Source organism: Plectropomus leopardus, chromosome 20, assembly GCF_008729295.1.
Source record: "Plectropomus leopardus isolate mb chromosome 20, YSFRI_Pleo_2.0, whole genome shotgun sequence".
Classification (NCBI taxonomy): domain Eukaryota; kingdom Metazoa; phylum Chordata; class Actinopteri; order Perciformes; family Serranidae; genus Plectropomus; species Plectropomus leopardus.
Window position 1 is genome coordinate 22,849,718 of NC_056482.1, and position 14,035 is coordinate 22,863,752.

The 14,035-nt window shown below is 38.2% G+C and overlaps 1 protein-coding gene across 2 annotated transcripts; it reads right to left on the reverse strand.

Moving 5' to 3' along the window:
• Positions 1-3,455: 3,455 nt before the first annotated feature.
• stom (stomatin) lies at positions 3,456-13,744 on the reverse strand. Of its 2 annotated transcripts, XM_042509881.1 has the most exons (8): positions 13,602-13,744; positions 11,753-11,785; positions 10,661-10,770; positions 10,265-10,337; positions 7,325-7,407; positions 6,954-7,157; positions 4,441-4,575; positions 3,456-3,916 (listed from the first exon to the last, which is right to left on the reverse strand). In XM_042509881.1, exons 1-8 carry the CDS (start codon positions 13,660-13,662, stop codon positions 3,731-3,733), a joined length of 885 nt encoding a protein of 294 aa, XP_042365815.1. In that variant the 5' UTR covers positions 13,663-13,744; the 3' UTR covers positions 3,456-3,730. The 2 variants fall into 2 exon arrangements, with proteins under 2 accessions (XP_042365815.1, XP_042365816.1); XM_042509882.1 differs by lacking the exon at positions 11,753-11,785.
• Positions 13,745-14,035: the final 291 nt, after the last annotated feature.

Below are 14,035 nucleotides of genomic sequence, written 5' to 3' on the forward strand. Positions count from 1 at the left end.
GTGTGTCTGCTTTTACTTACTTGCAACACTGGTCTGAAAGGACACAAGTGCCAATATTCAAGAGCTGCGATCAGCTACGCAATTTATGTATTCACACCATAAACTGTATGGTTCTTAATCACCAATTTCTCTCTGAGTTTTTCTTTAATTTGTTTTAAAGAAAGGTCCTGAGACAAGTCCGTGTCAGATTCACAATGTGATCTTAAACGGCAGAATTGCTCGCACCTGCGTTCTCACAATAATGAATCCCATGTCCCTGTAAACTGAACACACCTGCTAGTTGACGCCCTGCCAGTCCCTTTAACAGGGCATGACACTGCAGAGCTGTGTGCACATACAGAAACTGAAGAAAGGGAAAGAATTAAATCAAGAATGCCCAACCGAAAGTCTGAGGAGGTTGGAGCACGGACACATTTAAAGAAAAAAACTTAAATAGTTCTAAAACGTAGGTATTTGTGCAGAAAATGACAATACAGTTTAGTGTCTTTGACGGAGGAAAGAAAATGCATGAAATTCTAAAAATGCATGTTAATCAACCATCCAACCCCCCCCCCCCACACACACACACACACCACACCACACACACACACACACACACACACACACACACTTATCCTCTCCTCCACATCAGCCTCCTAACACAAAAACTGTGATTCCAGCCTTTTTTCATACTTACCAACCGTCTGAGCGACCTGCAGTACAGAGCTGCTGGTCGCTGCTAAAGATCCACAGACAGATATACTGTTTGATAGTCTGTTTATTTAAAGTATTCTTATATAGGTATTATTTCAAGATAAAGCCATATCAAACATTAGCAAACAGTACAAAAAAAAACGTTGTTAGCTGCAAAAACTAACAACCATAAATTCTGAATAAAACTTTAAAAAAATAACTGATGTGTGTAACATTGTTTTCAGAAGACAAAAAAATGCTACTTAAATTCAGTGAGTTTTTTTTTTTTAATAAAAGCTGAATGAAGAGCGGAGCAAATAAAAAAAAGTTCCTTCTCTGAACATAGAACTAATAATAATACTCCCGCTGTTATAGCAACTCAAATATACAGGAAATTCTGAAGCAAAGTAATGTAACAGCATTGAATATCACAACGAAAAAAAAACTGCGGTGAACTTTGGGTTCAGTTGTAACAAACTTGAAATCCCGTCTAATCAAAGCAAAAATATAACAAACTCCACAAGACCACAATTATAATGTACACATAGTATATGGTAACACCACTAACTTGGACATGCACCACTTCAGATACTGTATACACTTCTGTTCCTTATATGTCAAAAGAAGGAAAAAATACATATCGCTTTAAAGACATGTTTAACTATTTGGCGTGTTTACACTAGAAAGCGTACATGTGATAAAATATTGTGGCTTAAAAAAATAGATAACTTAAATCCTTCAGTTGTTGTATTTTAAGTGCATAGAAACATGAGGTTAAAATGAATTAATCAGTGGCAGTGCGTTAAGGCTTTTGGCTGAAAGGTTTGCTATAAATTTCTTTCTAACAGTCTCCGCTTCTCCTAAGCAGTGATAACCGGAACAACAGCCACGTGTTCAGCTGATAACGTTCACTTCAGCGATAGTCAACTATATGGTAATCTGAGATTTATATTATATTTTGTCCTCCTTTTTAATTAAAAAATACTGTATACGAATAGAGAGTATTCTGTAAACATACACAAGGTACATATATAAGGTTTGATGTTATCTGAGGAAAAGTTTTAGCAACTTAAGAAAACATGTTTGTGTTAAACAGAGTGGAAAGTGTGTGTTTTTACCTGCATGTCTGGCTGATTCCTACTCTCTGACGGGGTTATTTTAAGGTCAGTGCCTACCTCTCGTGCTGGTTAGTACTGTGATACAGCAAACTGCAGCTTTTGCATGGATCCATCTTGTGCCTCTAAAAAGACAAAGAGGATCTTTATAACAGCAAGCAACTTTTCCTTCTCTCACTCTCTTGATCAAAGCGTCGAGTAGAGCAGGTAGTAGAGCGGACAGTGTGCTGTACAGCAGGGACACTCCGCTCTGCTCGACCAGTTACCAGTTAATAAACACACATTAATACTATTTTTACAGGGTTCCCATGCATTTTCATGAACAAAATTTCAGAACTTTTTCACGAATTTTCAAGAATGCATTATGGCATTTTTTCCCACTTGTCTGGCTTTTTTTCAAAATATCAGATTAAAACAATTAAAAATTTAATTCAGTTAGTGGAGAATGAAGGGAGACAATGACAACAATGACGAAATGTCAAAATGACATATTAGAGCCACGTTACGTCAACAGCTCCAGAAAACTAATTTGCAGTTATATAACATTCTGCGGCAGGTTATCCATGGATTATTTTTTAATTTTTTTTTTTTTAAACACACAAAAAATTTCTATGACTTTTCTAAAACTTTCAGTAATTTTTACTAATTCCTTGACTTTTCAAGGTTTTCTATGACCGTGGGAACCCGGTTTTCAGTATTTACGATAAATGAATTGCCTGGTTTTAACCTTTCGATGTCTGCTGATATTAGGGGTGTTCCTAAGATTTGAGGACTTTGGGGGACCTCTGGGAGTGCACCTCTGCCACTTTTTTTTGGATAAACTAGCTATATTATGATGCTCTTTATGTAATATGGCACCCTATTTACATTTGAAGTAAATAACAATTCCCAGTGTGATTCAGTTTGTGTGTGTGTGTGTGTGTGTGTGTGTGTGTGTGTGTGTGTATGTTTGTATGTCTGTTAGTGTGTGTGTGTGTGTAAATATGTAAGTGTATGTACATGTGTTAAAGATGAAGTTCCCAAATTAATTAATTCTTGAATAGCTGAGAAAGGGTAGGAAATAATATGTTAATACTTCCTCATACTCTTTTTCAAACATGTAAGATTTAACTCCTTGTTGCTTGTGTATAAATTATCATCCATTTCTGTTACTGCCATTTTGTTTAATTTTGATCTTTTTCTGTTTTTTTTTTTTTTTTTTTTTTTTGGGTGGTGTATGTTCGAAATAAATATCTATGAAATCAAATAAATGTATTTTCATGTTTGGCTGGCCACCCGACACCCTATCCCAGGCTGTCATGTGAATACCATGCTGTACAGTAACAAACAATTTCAGTTTAATGCTGATATTGGAATGAGATTTGTACTAAAATTGAGCAAAAACATTCAATGGCAGATGGATTTTACAAATTAAAAATTAATGTAAGTATTATTTTATAAGTATACTTACAAATAAAATGATCAGAGCATTTTAAATATAATGGCAGTGAATTCAGTTTTGCCACAATATCAGAAGGTACTAGATGTACAGGTGTGTCTGTGTGTGTGTGTGTGTGTGTGTGTGTGTGTAAGGCCACATATCCAGCAGGCACTTTCCTTTAAATTATTTGTAAAACAGCTGATAAGAAGTTACAGCCAGAGAAGCTCGCCTGATTTCTACAGTTTAGCAGAACCAAAAACAGAAATAAAAAACTGCAGGTTATTTCCTCTCACACAGTTGCAGTTAAGATGTTTCCAAATGCAACAAACGCGAGGCAATAAAAGCTGGGGACTCACAAAAACTGTACTTTAAGTACAGCTCGGTGCATCATTAGCCACAAGCACAATTTAGCACTGATGGTACAAACAAAGACAGAGGCCTTAGTGTGTGTGTGTGTGTGTGTGTGTGTGTGTGTGTGTGTGTGAGTGATGTACATGTGAACCATGTGTTCTGAGACTCCTCATTATTTCATGAAGGCCTGCATCATCTCCAGCGGCAGCGGGAAAATGATGGTGGAGTTCTTCTCTGCGGCGATGGTGTTGAGGGTCTGAAGGTAACGCAGCTGCAGGGCAGAGGGAGACTCGGCGATCACCAGGGAGGCCTCCTTCAGCGCCCGCGATGCGTTCATCTCTCCCTCTGCTGCAATCACCTTCAGAAGAGAACAGGAGACAGAGGATGAGGGATGTCTGCATGAAATCAATATTAATATTTAAAAATATTTACAGTGTGCCTACAGCTTCAAGAGAGTGGGATTTAACACATTTTAAGACCTTTTTAAAGCCACCGGTAATTCAATTAAAGATCAATTTACAGAAGCCAAAACTGAAGGGGAAAAAAAAACAATAACTTGAGATACAGGAGAATTTTGCAAATTATTTATAGTGACACAAAACATGACTTTTTGGTGATGTTAATGCAAGAGAAAAAAGTTACACATTATTTTGAGCTATTGCCATGCAGTGTAAGAAAAACAAGCCCTAAAAATCCTGCTCCTTATGTCTTAGCATTTTTAAGACTCCTAAAAGACTGATTTATGACATTTTAATACCAATTAAGGCCTTAATTTTAGATTAATGGGTTCAATGACATAAGACTTCTTAAGGATCGGCAGTATTTAATGAACACTGGTGTTCGTGTAAATCAGTGCTGCTTCTTCAAACTGAGCCTCCTTACCTTGGCTCTGGCCTCACGGCTGGCCTCGGCCTCGGCAGCCATGGCTCTCTGGAGCTGAAGGGGCAGCTTGACATCTTTAATCTCCACACGCTCCACCTTGATCCCCCAGTCGTCTGTAGCATCATCCAGAGAGGACTGAAGAAGACACAGAGACACAAGTGTTTACATGTTTACTGCGGTTTCTGGAGCCTCTGTTGAAATATCTGATTTTGTCTGCATTTGACAGAAACTGGCGACGAGGAATGTGAGCCATTAGTCCACTAGTCCATAAATGTTGCTATCCACGCTAGTCTGCACCAAAATACCAGCCAGTTAAATTCATTATTAAGACACCCAAGTGAAAACTGGAGTTTAGATCAGCGTAGGAGACTAATCTGCAGCTCTGATTAACAATGTCTCTCTCTCTCTCTCTCTGCCCTTCATACCCACAAAAACACACAAAGACGCCAGCTGGGCGTCTTCTTACTGAGCTATGAAAGAGGTGCTTAGACTTGTCGCAGTGGGTCACTCATGCAAGACAGAGTTGCATTATTTTTTGTGAGTTAACGTGTTTTGTGTTATAATGTGCAAAGTTCAAAGTGCCAGACACGTCAGCAACATCTGATACACAACTTTATTACTTGGGACTGACAGTTTCCAACAGCTCTTAGAATATTTTTTTCAGACCACTGTATAACCTTACAGATTAAATTGGGTTCATTTTTCTGGCTTTTTGAGTGTTTTCAAAATTTTAGTCTAGTCTACTGATGTAACTTTAAACTTTGGTTTAAACGTCAGCGACATTAGTCGTTGGGAACATCCCTACTGTCAGAACACAAGTTCCTTCTCTCAGAGACCGAGCCAAAGCCATCATCCTGCATTTTTCAATGTGTCCAGCAGATGGAGCTCAACCTGAGTGCATTTTTCTCTCTCCCAGAAAGAAATCACATTTAAACCACAGCTTATGTTAACCCTTGAAACCTGGATCGACATAACGTTTCTTGCTGTGCGTTCAGACGCTTTTCACAAGTGTGCAAACCTTGGTTTCGCAGCTTTTTCACACCTACAGTTATATTGTTGAAAACGAGCAGTAAATGATGAACAAGAAATAGATTACTTGTCTTATTTTTTACATTTCATACAAGATGTTTTCAGATCAGCACCTTGTAACCATAAAAACAGATTGGTGTCTTTTCCTTTGATTTGTTCTTGTTGTTTTTAATTGAAAGAGAGAAAGCCTCCCACTGTGAGAGCAAATATTTAAACGTTTGAGGCTATGCTCCGCGCTGCATGCTCGTTGATTTGTCTATAAAGGCCTCTGTGTTTATGCTTTATACTACTGAAAAGTGATTAGACCAAGACTCTTAATGCAGCAGCAGAGGAGTCACTGTTGGTTCACAGCTGATGCCATTTAAGAAATCACTGTATTATATTTCTACAGTGGTCTGATTACTGAACCAGAGAGATATCTTCTGTATTTATTTTTATTACATATTACATATATTCAGACAGATGGTGATGTCCAAACGTCATACCAATTTAACCCAGTCTGTGCCAGATGATGGCGACAATGCTCAATTTTCTAAATGCAAACTCCCAGTACAATTTATGAGGAGAAGAATGAAATTTAACCATTTCCTATTGTGTTTTCAATGGGAACAGTGAACTGTAAATGCTGGTGTGGAGAAATCCTCATAATATCAATTTAAAAAACTACTGGTGTTCAGTATGCTGAAGACATACAGTATATTTAACATTAATGTTCTTCCGACTGACGGCTGATGAACCTCTGACTCTGTTTACATCAGAAAAAAAATCTCTAATCACTTACAGAAGCTGAGCCTAAACTGAAAGTTAAAGTTTAATGAATGAATAAATAATTGAACTCTACAGCAAAGTAACAGCTGCGCTCTACATGAAACACAAGGTGACCTAATGCTATCTTGGTTTACAGCAGGGACATGTTTTAACTGCAGTTTGTTAGTTTAACTCGCTGAGAGTCCAGTCAAATTGGCTCGAAGCAAAGTGGAACTGTATTCTCGCACTCTGTTTTCTCTACAGTCAGTTTGTGTTATTTGAATCACATAATTTTACCTACATTGATTTTTACTAACTACATAAATGTGTCTGCATATTGTTTAAAATAATGTAAAATTTGAGCTGTGCATCAGATTTTCATAATAATAATAATAATAATAATAATAATCATTATTATCATCATCATCACTATTATTATAAAATTAGGGAAAATACAATAAGTCATATAAATAGTATATTTTAAGAGCCACCTTAGCAGGACCACATGGAAAACTACTTCAAACTGTCTGTTTCCTTTATAGACTCTAAATTTTGAATTCAAACAGCTTGGGAACAGTTTGAATATTTAACTTTTTACCACATCTGAAACAAAACGAGAATTTCAAATATAAAGTGACGGCAGTAGCACGTACATTCAGGGAAGCATGTCAGTGCTAGCTTTTTGTTTTGGATCAAAATGCCAGCTAACGGTGTGTATAGCGGCTTCTGTACTTTACCTGCATACTGTGTGCAATTTCCTCGCGGTCAGACAGGATCTCTGCCAGGTTCTTGGTGCCCAGGACGTTCCTCAGGGTGGTCTGGGCCAGCAGTCGCGTAGCAGCATCTGCGTTGGTGATGTTAGCCACAGCCAGTGTAGCATTCTGGACGCGGTAGTACACCACACCATCAACGCTCACTGTCACAGAGTCTTTAGTCAAAACCTGTGATTGAACACATGAAATAAAAGATATTTTAGTGAAGTTCAAGGGAAATTTTCAAATGATTCATGTTGTTTTATTTGTTGAAGGGTGCATTTTTGATGTCCTCTGAATTTCTACGGATGTGACAAAGCATTTGTTTAATGTAGCTGGAAGTGTGCGTGTCATACCTCTTGCGGTGGGATGTCGAAGGTGATGGTGCGCATGTCCACGTTAATAAAGCTGTCAGTGCACGGCAAGATGAAGAACAGCCCTGTGGAATCACAAGAACGCAAACAGTTTTAACAAAGACTAAAGCCACTGTAAACACAATAATGAGGAAGCGTCTTCACAAATGTTTGAAAACACCGCGATGAATGAAAGTCTGGCAGGAGGCCAAGTCAAGCTCTCTGTATCAGGCTGCAGCTGTGCTGACAGCGAGGCAAAGCTGTGGATTTTGCAGCTTTCATAAGCCCGTTTCAAGTCACAATGATTGAATTAGTGCATTAAACAATACGTGGCATGTGCCTGAGCGAATCAGACATGTGCTAGGTGTGCAACCATTTAGCAAACATTAACGCCACACCAGTGAGAGACGAGTGGGCTGCATTTCCTGTCAGGATATTGTGTTTAAATGTTAAAACGCAACCATCTGTTCAGCAGTGGGAAAGTAAGACAGCAGCGGGCTCAACGGCATTTACAGCTTTCTCAACAATCATAGATCCTGTCGGATAAGTTCAGAGGCCTCGTTTACTCTCACACAAACTCTGTAAAGCAGCTTGTGATGCAGTGGAAAGTTCCACTGATAAGCACGCTGAGAAAAAGGTCTGCTTTCAATAAAAACCTTCGTGCGCGGCAGAAGTGTATACAGACGCAAAATGTTCCACAAACACAGCCTCTTCATTTTATGACAAACTATCCCTGCGAGTCTGTTTCAAACTAAATACACAGGGAAATGCTCTAAGTCACTATTGTATAACAGCTGTTGTAGATGGAGAAGGAGCCAGATTATGAGAGTGAGGGGCATTGTGGGAAACCAAATGCTAAATTCAACTTTGGCATTGGCTCCTAAGGAATGAGAAGTTTGCTGGCAGAGAGCTATAATTACACCACGCCGTCATCAATGGAGTCCCCTGGCACTCTGAGGAGTCACATTTCAGCATTTTGAGAGGACACAGCCTGGTTTTTAGATCCCGTAAAACAAGAAATCAAAGATGAAGAGACAGTGAGTTATGAGATGTATGCAAATTACACCTCGAGGGAGTCTATTTTTTTTTACTTAAACAAATCCACTGCATTTTAAAACAGGAGTCACATCTCTGAGAACAGACCTTGAACAGACACATGTGCAGCAGGATTGCCAGACGTATGGCGGCACCATGTCATGACCATGACATTATGTCATTGTTAGGCCAACATATTAGTCCATTTTTAATTTGCATTGTTGTTGTTATCATGGACTTGACTTTTTGTGAGCCTGCTCAGCAGAATGTCAACTCCTTACGGTCTATTTCTATCTTAACTTTTACACTGCATCCGTTCTAACCAATTTACGTGGGGGAGGGGAATTTTATATTTCCTAACCACCCACTAAAGACCAACATATCCACTTAAACCTCAAACCATTTTAAGTCCACACTGATGCATTACCATGCCAACATACACATTTTCCTGAGGTTTTAACCCTTTGAAAACTGGAGTGAAATCGCTTTTCTTGTGCTGCTTTAAGACACCTCTCACAAGTATTTGAACCGTTAAACTCTGAGCAAATTGGTGCGATTTCATTTAAAAACTTTCAAGAAAGTTAGTGAGCAATTTGTTATTAAATGTTCCACAAAATGTAAAAAGTTAGTCGATCTTGACATTTTTTTATTAAAAGCTAAAGTAAAATGTCTAGAGAAAGAAGAAAAAAAAGCTAGGGAAAAAATAAATTTATAATTTTTACAATTTTATATTTAAAATTCTATTATGGATTTGTTAGAATTTTTAAGCACTTTTAAAACTGTTATTTCTTTTTAATTTTTTATTATTTTTTTTTTTAGGTAATTTCTTAAATAAATAAATAAATAATAATAGATGTTATTTGTAATGCACTTTACATTTGGAACAAATGTCAAAGTGCTACAAGATGAAAGCAATCAATATAGCGATACACTTGACAGCAATCCAAGGCTATAGTTAAAATTTCCTTTCTGATAAACAAGCAAAGCCTTTACGAGTTTAGACAGTGATACATTTACTATAGTTTGGCTTTGTGCGCCAACTCCCAAACTTAAATGACTATAAAGTTAACAGGCTAACTTTCGGCTGTAACGATGGTTAAGAGTATATATATTCATATTGAGTGGAATGTGTGGACTTTATTTTTAGGAATCCCCCTTAATTTTAATACAAAAATTCCTAAACATACTGACAAGGCAGCAACTGCAGAGTTTTTTAAGGTCAAACAGTGGAAAGACTGAAAAGTCCAAACAACCACAATCTAGCTGATCACATGTCTCACCACTAAACTAAAGTCATAAAGCCCCCGAAACAGGAGTGAAATGGCTGCAGTAAAAGCTTTGCAGAGAGTCTGCAGGGAAAGTACCAAGAGTCTGCATTGTTAAATCAGTCGCTGACAGGGTGGAGGGGGCGGTTTGCTGGAGTGCAGAGCCAAACGTCTAATTGAATTAACTGCATTAAAGATGAAGGCCCAAAAAGACTGTGCAACAGAGTAATGCACTAAGAATATCTGTATCTCAAAACGAATTGATATGATAAAGAAAAAGGAAGTCCACAATCTGAACAAGATACAGTGCAATGCAACTTTGCATTTCAGGAAAGCAGAAAACCTAAACCTGAACCTGAACAGCAACAACTGGTACCGTAGTCATTTTAATTTTAGGAAGTTATTTCTCTTAGTATCAAATGTTACAAAAAATATGCATGTTCAAATCTTTTTGTCACAGAGTTTACATTATCTTTTAGGCTCTGAACTTATTTGTGGCTTGGTTTGTTACAACTGTGATGTAGATGACAGTAAAACAATCCATAGGGACATACAGACATCTGGATCTGCTGGAAGAACATTTTAATAAAAGATCTGAGAATGTGGAGAGAGTAAATGCTGGTGTAAAAAAAACATTTCTGACCTGGACCTTTGGCGCCTCCTCGCAAAATGCGCCCGAGGCGAAAGATAATGGCTCGCTCGTATTCCTTCACAATCTGTGGACAGAGACAAACCACATAAATGGATTGCATACGAGTCTGTTGTTTCTCTTTTTTGACATCCTGCAGATGAAAGTGGATGTCGAGAAAGCACAGAGCAATCACCCTGCTCACTGAGGATAACTTTTAATGAAGGAAAAGCCAAATAGTGGCTGTCAAGTAAATACATACAATATAGAGGATGACACCAAAGTACAAACCTTCAATTTTTCAAATCACTGAATAAACAGAGCAGCCCATCCTCTGTCATTTACTCTTCTATAACAGCTAGCTTTGATTGTTAGGTGAAAAACAAACAGTGGATTTGACCAGCAGCTGACCTTAATGCACATCCATATGGAGAGTGGCAGAGTAACCAGCATGAGAAGAATGGAGAGCGCAACCAACAGCCAGCCACACAAGCCGATGTCAGAGTCTGAATCCTCTAAAGCTGAAGAAAAGCAGAAAAATGGAAACAGAAATAAATTCAGCTGGTTCAAATCCTCTGTAGGATCATATTAATATACACTGAATTTATTACATTTGCAAGCAGCTGTTGTTAAAGCAAGTTCTTTCAGATGCCGCTCTGCATATACGCTTGCTAAAGACAAACATTTCTAAAAAAAATCATGCGTCAGAGAAGCTTTCAACTATCGCTGCACACCCACCTATTGTTATATGTATGGTTAGCCAGGTACGTTTAAAGGTCCAGTGTGTAGAATTTGTGTTTTTGTCATCTTTGAGCAGTTTATGCCTACATAGGGAGCGGGTCCTCGTCAACGGAGTCTGCCATGTCGCGTTGCGACGTTTCTACATGAGGCCAAAACAAACAAACAAACACTGGCTCTAGAAAGGTCCATTTGCATTTTAATGTCGGCCAATGTACTACTCATCTGGATCTTACATAATCAGAAGCCCTTTTTACACAGAGATCGTGCTATAGGGCCCCCAGCCGTCCATGTTCCTGCGCTGTCAGCTGTCCCTTTCACACGGGCGTGGATTCTGGGCTGGTAAAACCTCTGCTTCCAGCTTAGAGACGAGACAACTCCATACCCCTTTTCTGCAATGGTACCTTTAATAGCGTCACATTCCCGCCTTTGACAGGCATTGTAAAAGGGCTGAAGAAAAAATGTTTTTCTGTATTAAAACATTAAGTTTGTTTGTTTTTGAGAGGAGGAGACCTCTACAGATAACTCAGTTCCCGTTCCTGAGCTATGAACACAGAGGAAATCGTAAGCGTTGGCACATGGATTAAGTTTCTGCTGCTAACAGCTAGATTCACTAAATTCTTCACACTGCCCCTTTAATGTCACATCCAGCCTGTAAATGTACACATTTAACACAAAAAGCCACATCATCCGCCCTGCCTGATGCATTTAGTCCACTGAAAATTAGACAATAACATGCATCCAGTCACTGAAGGCGATCCGTACCTTCAACATCATGTAATGCACGGGTAGCTGAACCTACAGACAAAGTTAGATGTCAGAACGCACCTGAACAACTTACAGCATCTTAACAGTACTTAGACACGACTGTATAGTTAGTAACTAACAGATGTTTGGTATAAATACTTCATAAACACACAGTACTGTGCAAAAGTCTTAGGCCACCATAGACTTGTTGTATTAGCAAAGTTTTAATGTGGATATACAGTTTATTCATTTCTCAGTCTGTTTATTAAGATAAAAAAATTACAACCGAGAAGAAGTGCAAGGCTTTGAAACACCATAAAGGTCAGAATAAAGTGGCTTCTTCAGACTGAAGTCAATATTTAGTGTAAAACATGGAATCCTACAAACAAACAAAAGGTAGCGCAAACAATCTATTGATTTTTGGACACATCTTGAAGGCAACCTGATGTAAAAACACCAGATAATTTGTATTTTAAAATCTCATGTCATCTGCCCAAGAGAGTTCAAGACATGCTTAGTAGAAAAGGAGGTCAAACTAAATTTTTGTAACTTTAGCCTGTTGATTTTTTCTCTGAAATATTTGCATTTTTAATATTATGTACATATTTCCTACATGTTATGATTGTATTATTTTAGTAAAGAGACTACTGAGAAATTAATATGTATGGTCATTGTAACATTGCTAAAATAACAAAGTTTAACCCTTTGAAACCTGAGCAAATTGGCTTTAATTCTTTAAAAACATGGGAAAAAGACAATGAGCAAACACAGAAGAAATGACCCCCCAAAAAACAGAAATTTATAGTAAGAAGCACAAGAAAATTATCTCAAATTATATATATAAAAAAGCAAACAAGACCTGGCTTTGAAAACTCTGATAATTCTGTAACATAATTTTAAATATGTAATTATGATAACTCTAAATACATTATCCCTCTTTTTTTTCATTTGAAAGTATTTTTTAAAAATACTTTCAAATGCAATTTGTGGTACATTTCTTACCATGTTGCTTATTGCTGTTTTTCTTCACATTTTTGCAAGAAATCCCTTCAGTTTCAGGGGAAAGGTTTAAATGCGTCTGAGAGAAAAGTAATATCGCACTTGTTTTTGAAGGGTTAAGGTGGCCTGAGACTTTTGCACAGCACTGTCAGGTTCAGGCAGCTGGCTGCCATAATGTCAGTGATCGGCCTGGACTGTTGCTGATGCTGCTTTGTCGCTGATGTCCCTTACATCACTCAGATAATCGATACTGATTAGCAAAGAGATCCACAAGCTGACCCCACCCTGCAGGATAAATCCAGTTCATTTCAGCTTCAGCTGGGTTAGCAGTCAATTCCTAAACACGCAAAACACCAACTAACCTGTTATTTAAAGCTGTAAACTGATTTTCCACCTAAAGGGCGTCAGCTATCTTTTAAAAGTTATCAATAATAACAAATACAAAGCTAACGGGTGCACAACCGCACCGTTCAAAAGGCTGAGTTCATTTACAGCACAATCATTGTTATAACATCACACCGTTAATAAATATTTGTTTAATATCGGTGAATTTTAGATAAAAAGGGCACGCTGCCGTGGACGCGCGTTATCAAACGTTACTATCGTTAGCTGGTGAGTGGAGCATGCTAACATACGTTAGCTTTCCGTTGTTCGACTAGCTATCATGAGCTAACTGCTAACGTTTAATGATTTTCAGTTTTTTTTCTCGACATGTATACACGCATTTCTACGCTGTGAACCATCAACAGACGAGTCAAATAACACGCTTTCGCTTTGCTACCGCTGAGTTAATACTTGAGATGCCGTTTGTGGTAAAACGCCCCCCCAAATAATAACACACTTCAGCGCTTTAGCGATGAAGTCTTACCTGATTGACGCTCTCTTCTCCTGGTTTCTTTCATTGCAACGTCCTCGTTGTATCGATCCATGATTAAAAGTCAAATAAAATGTGTTAACGACGTCAGTTTCGCCTGTGTTTACTGGTAGTGACCGTAAACCCAAACTGCTGCCTGCTGCTGAGGGCGTGGTACGACTGTACCCTGCGCTGTGACTTGTAGGTGCTGTGAGGCAGAGGGAAGGCAGGTTATTCAAATGCAGCTTAAACTATCCCAGCTCCTTTAAAACTTTCTCTAGATAGTGCATTTCTAAAAAATAACAATCCACCAACCAAAGGGCGACAGTTACCCTCATGTAATCCGATCTTTTGCTATTGATGCTTTTTTAGGGACTGTTTGTTATTTATGTTAGATAGATAGCAACTCACTCCACTTATTTCTTCACTTTTGCACTTATTTGCACATT

Excerpts from the sequence above, each read along its gene's own strand:
- stom (XM_042509881.1), bottom strand. The coding sequence starts at position 13,662 with ATGGATCGATACAACGAGGACGTTGCAATGAAAGAAACCAGGAGAAGA. Across the intron at positions 11,786-13,601 it reads GAGAAGAGAGCGTCAATCAG|GTTCAGCTACCCGTGCATTA; the intron begins GTAAGACTTCAT and ends CTTTGTCTGTAG. Across the intron at positions 10,338-10,660 it reads CCATATGGATGTGCATTAAG|ATTGTGAAGGAATACGAGCG; the intron begins GTCAGCTGCTGG and ends CTCTGTCCACAG.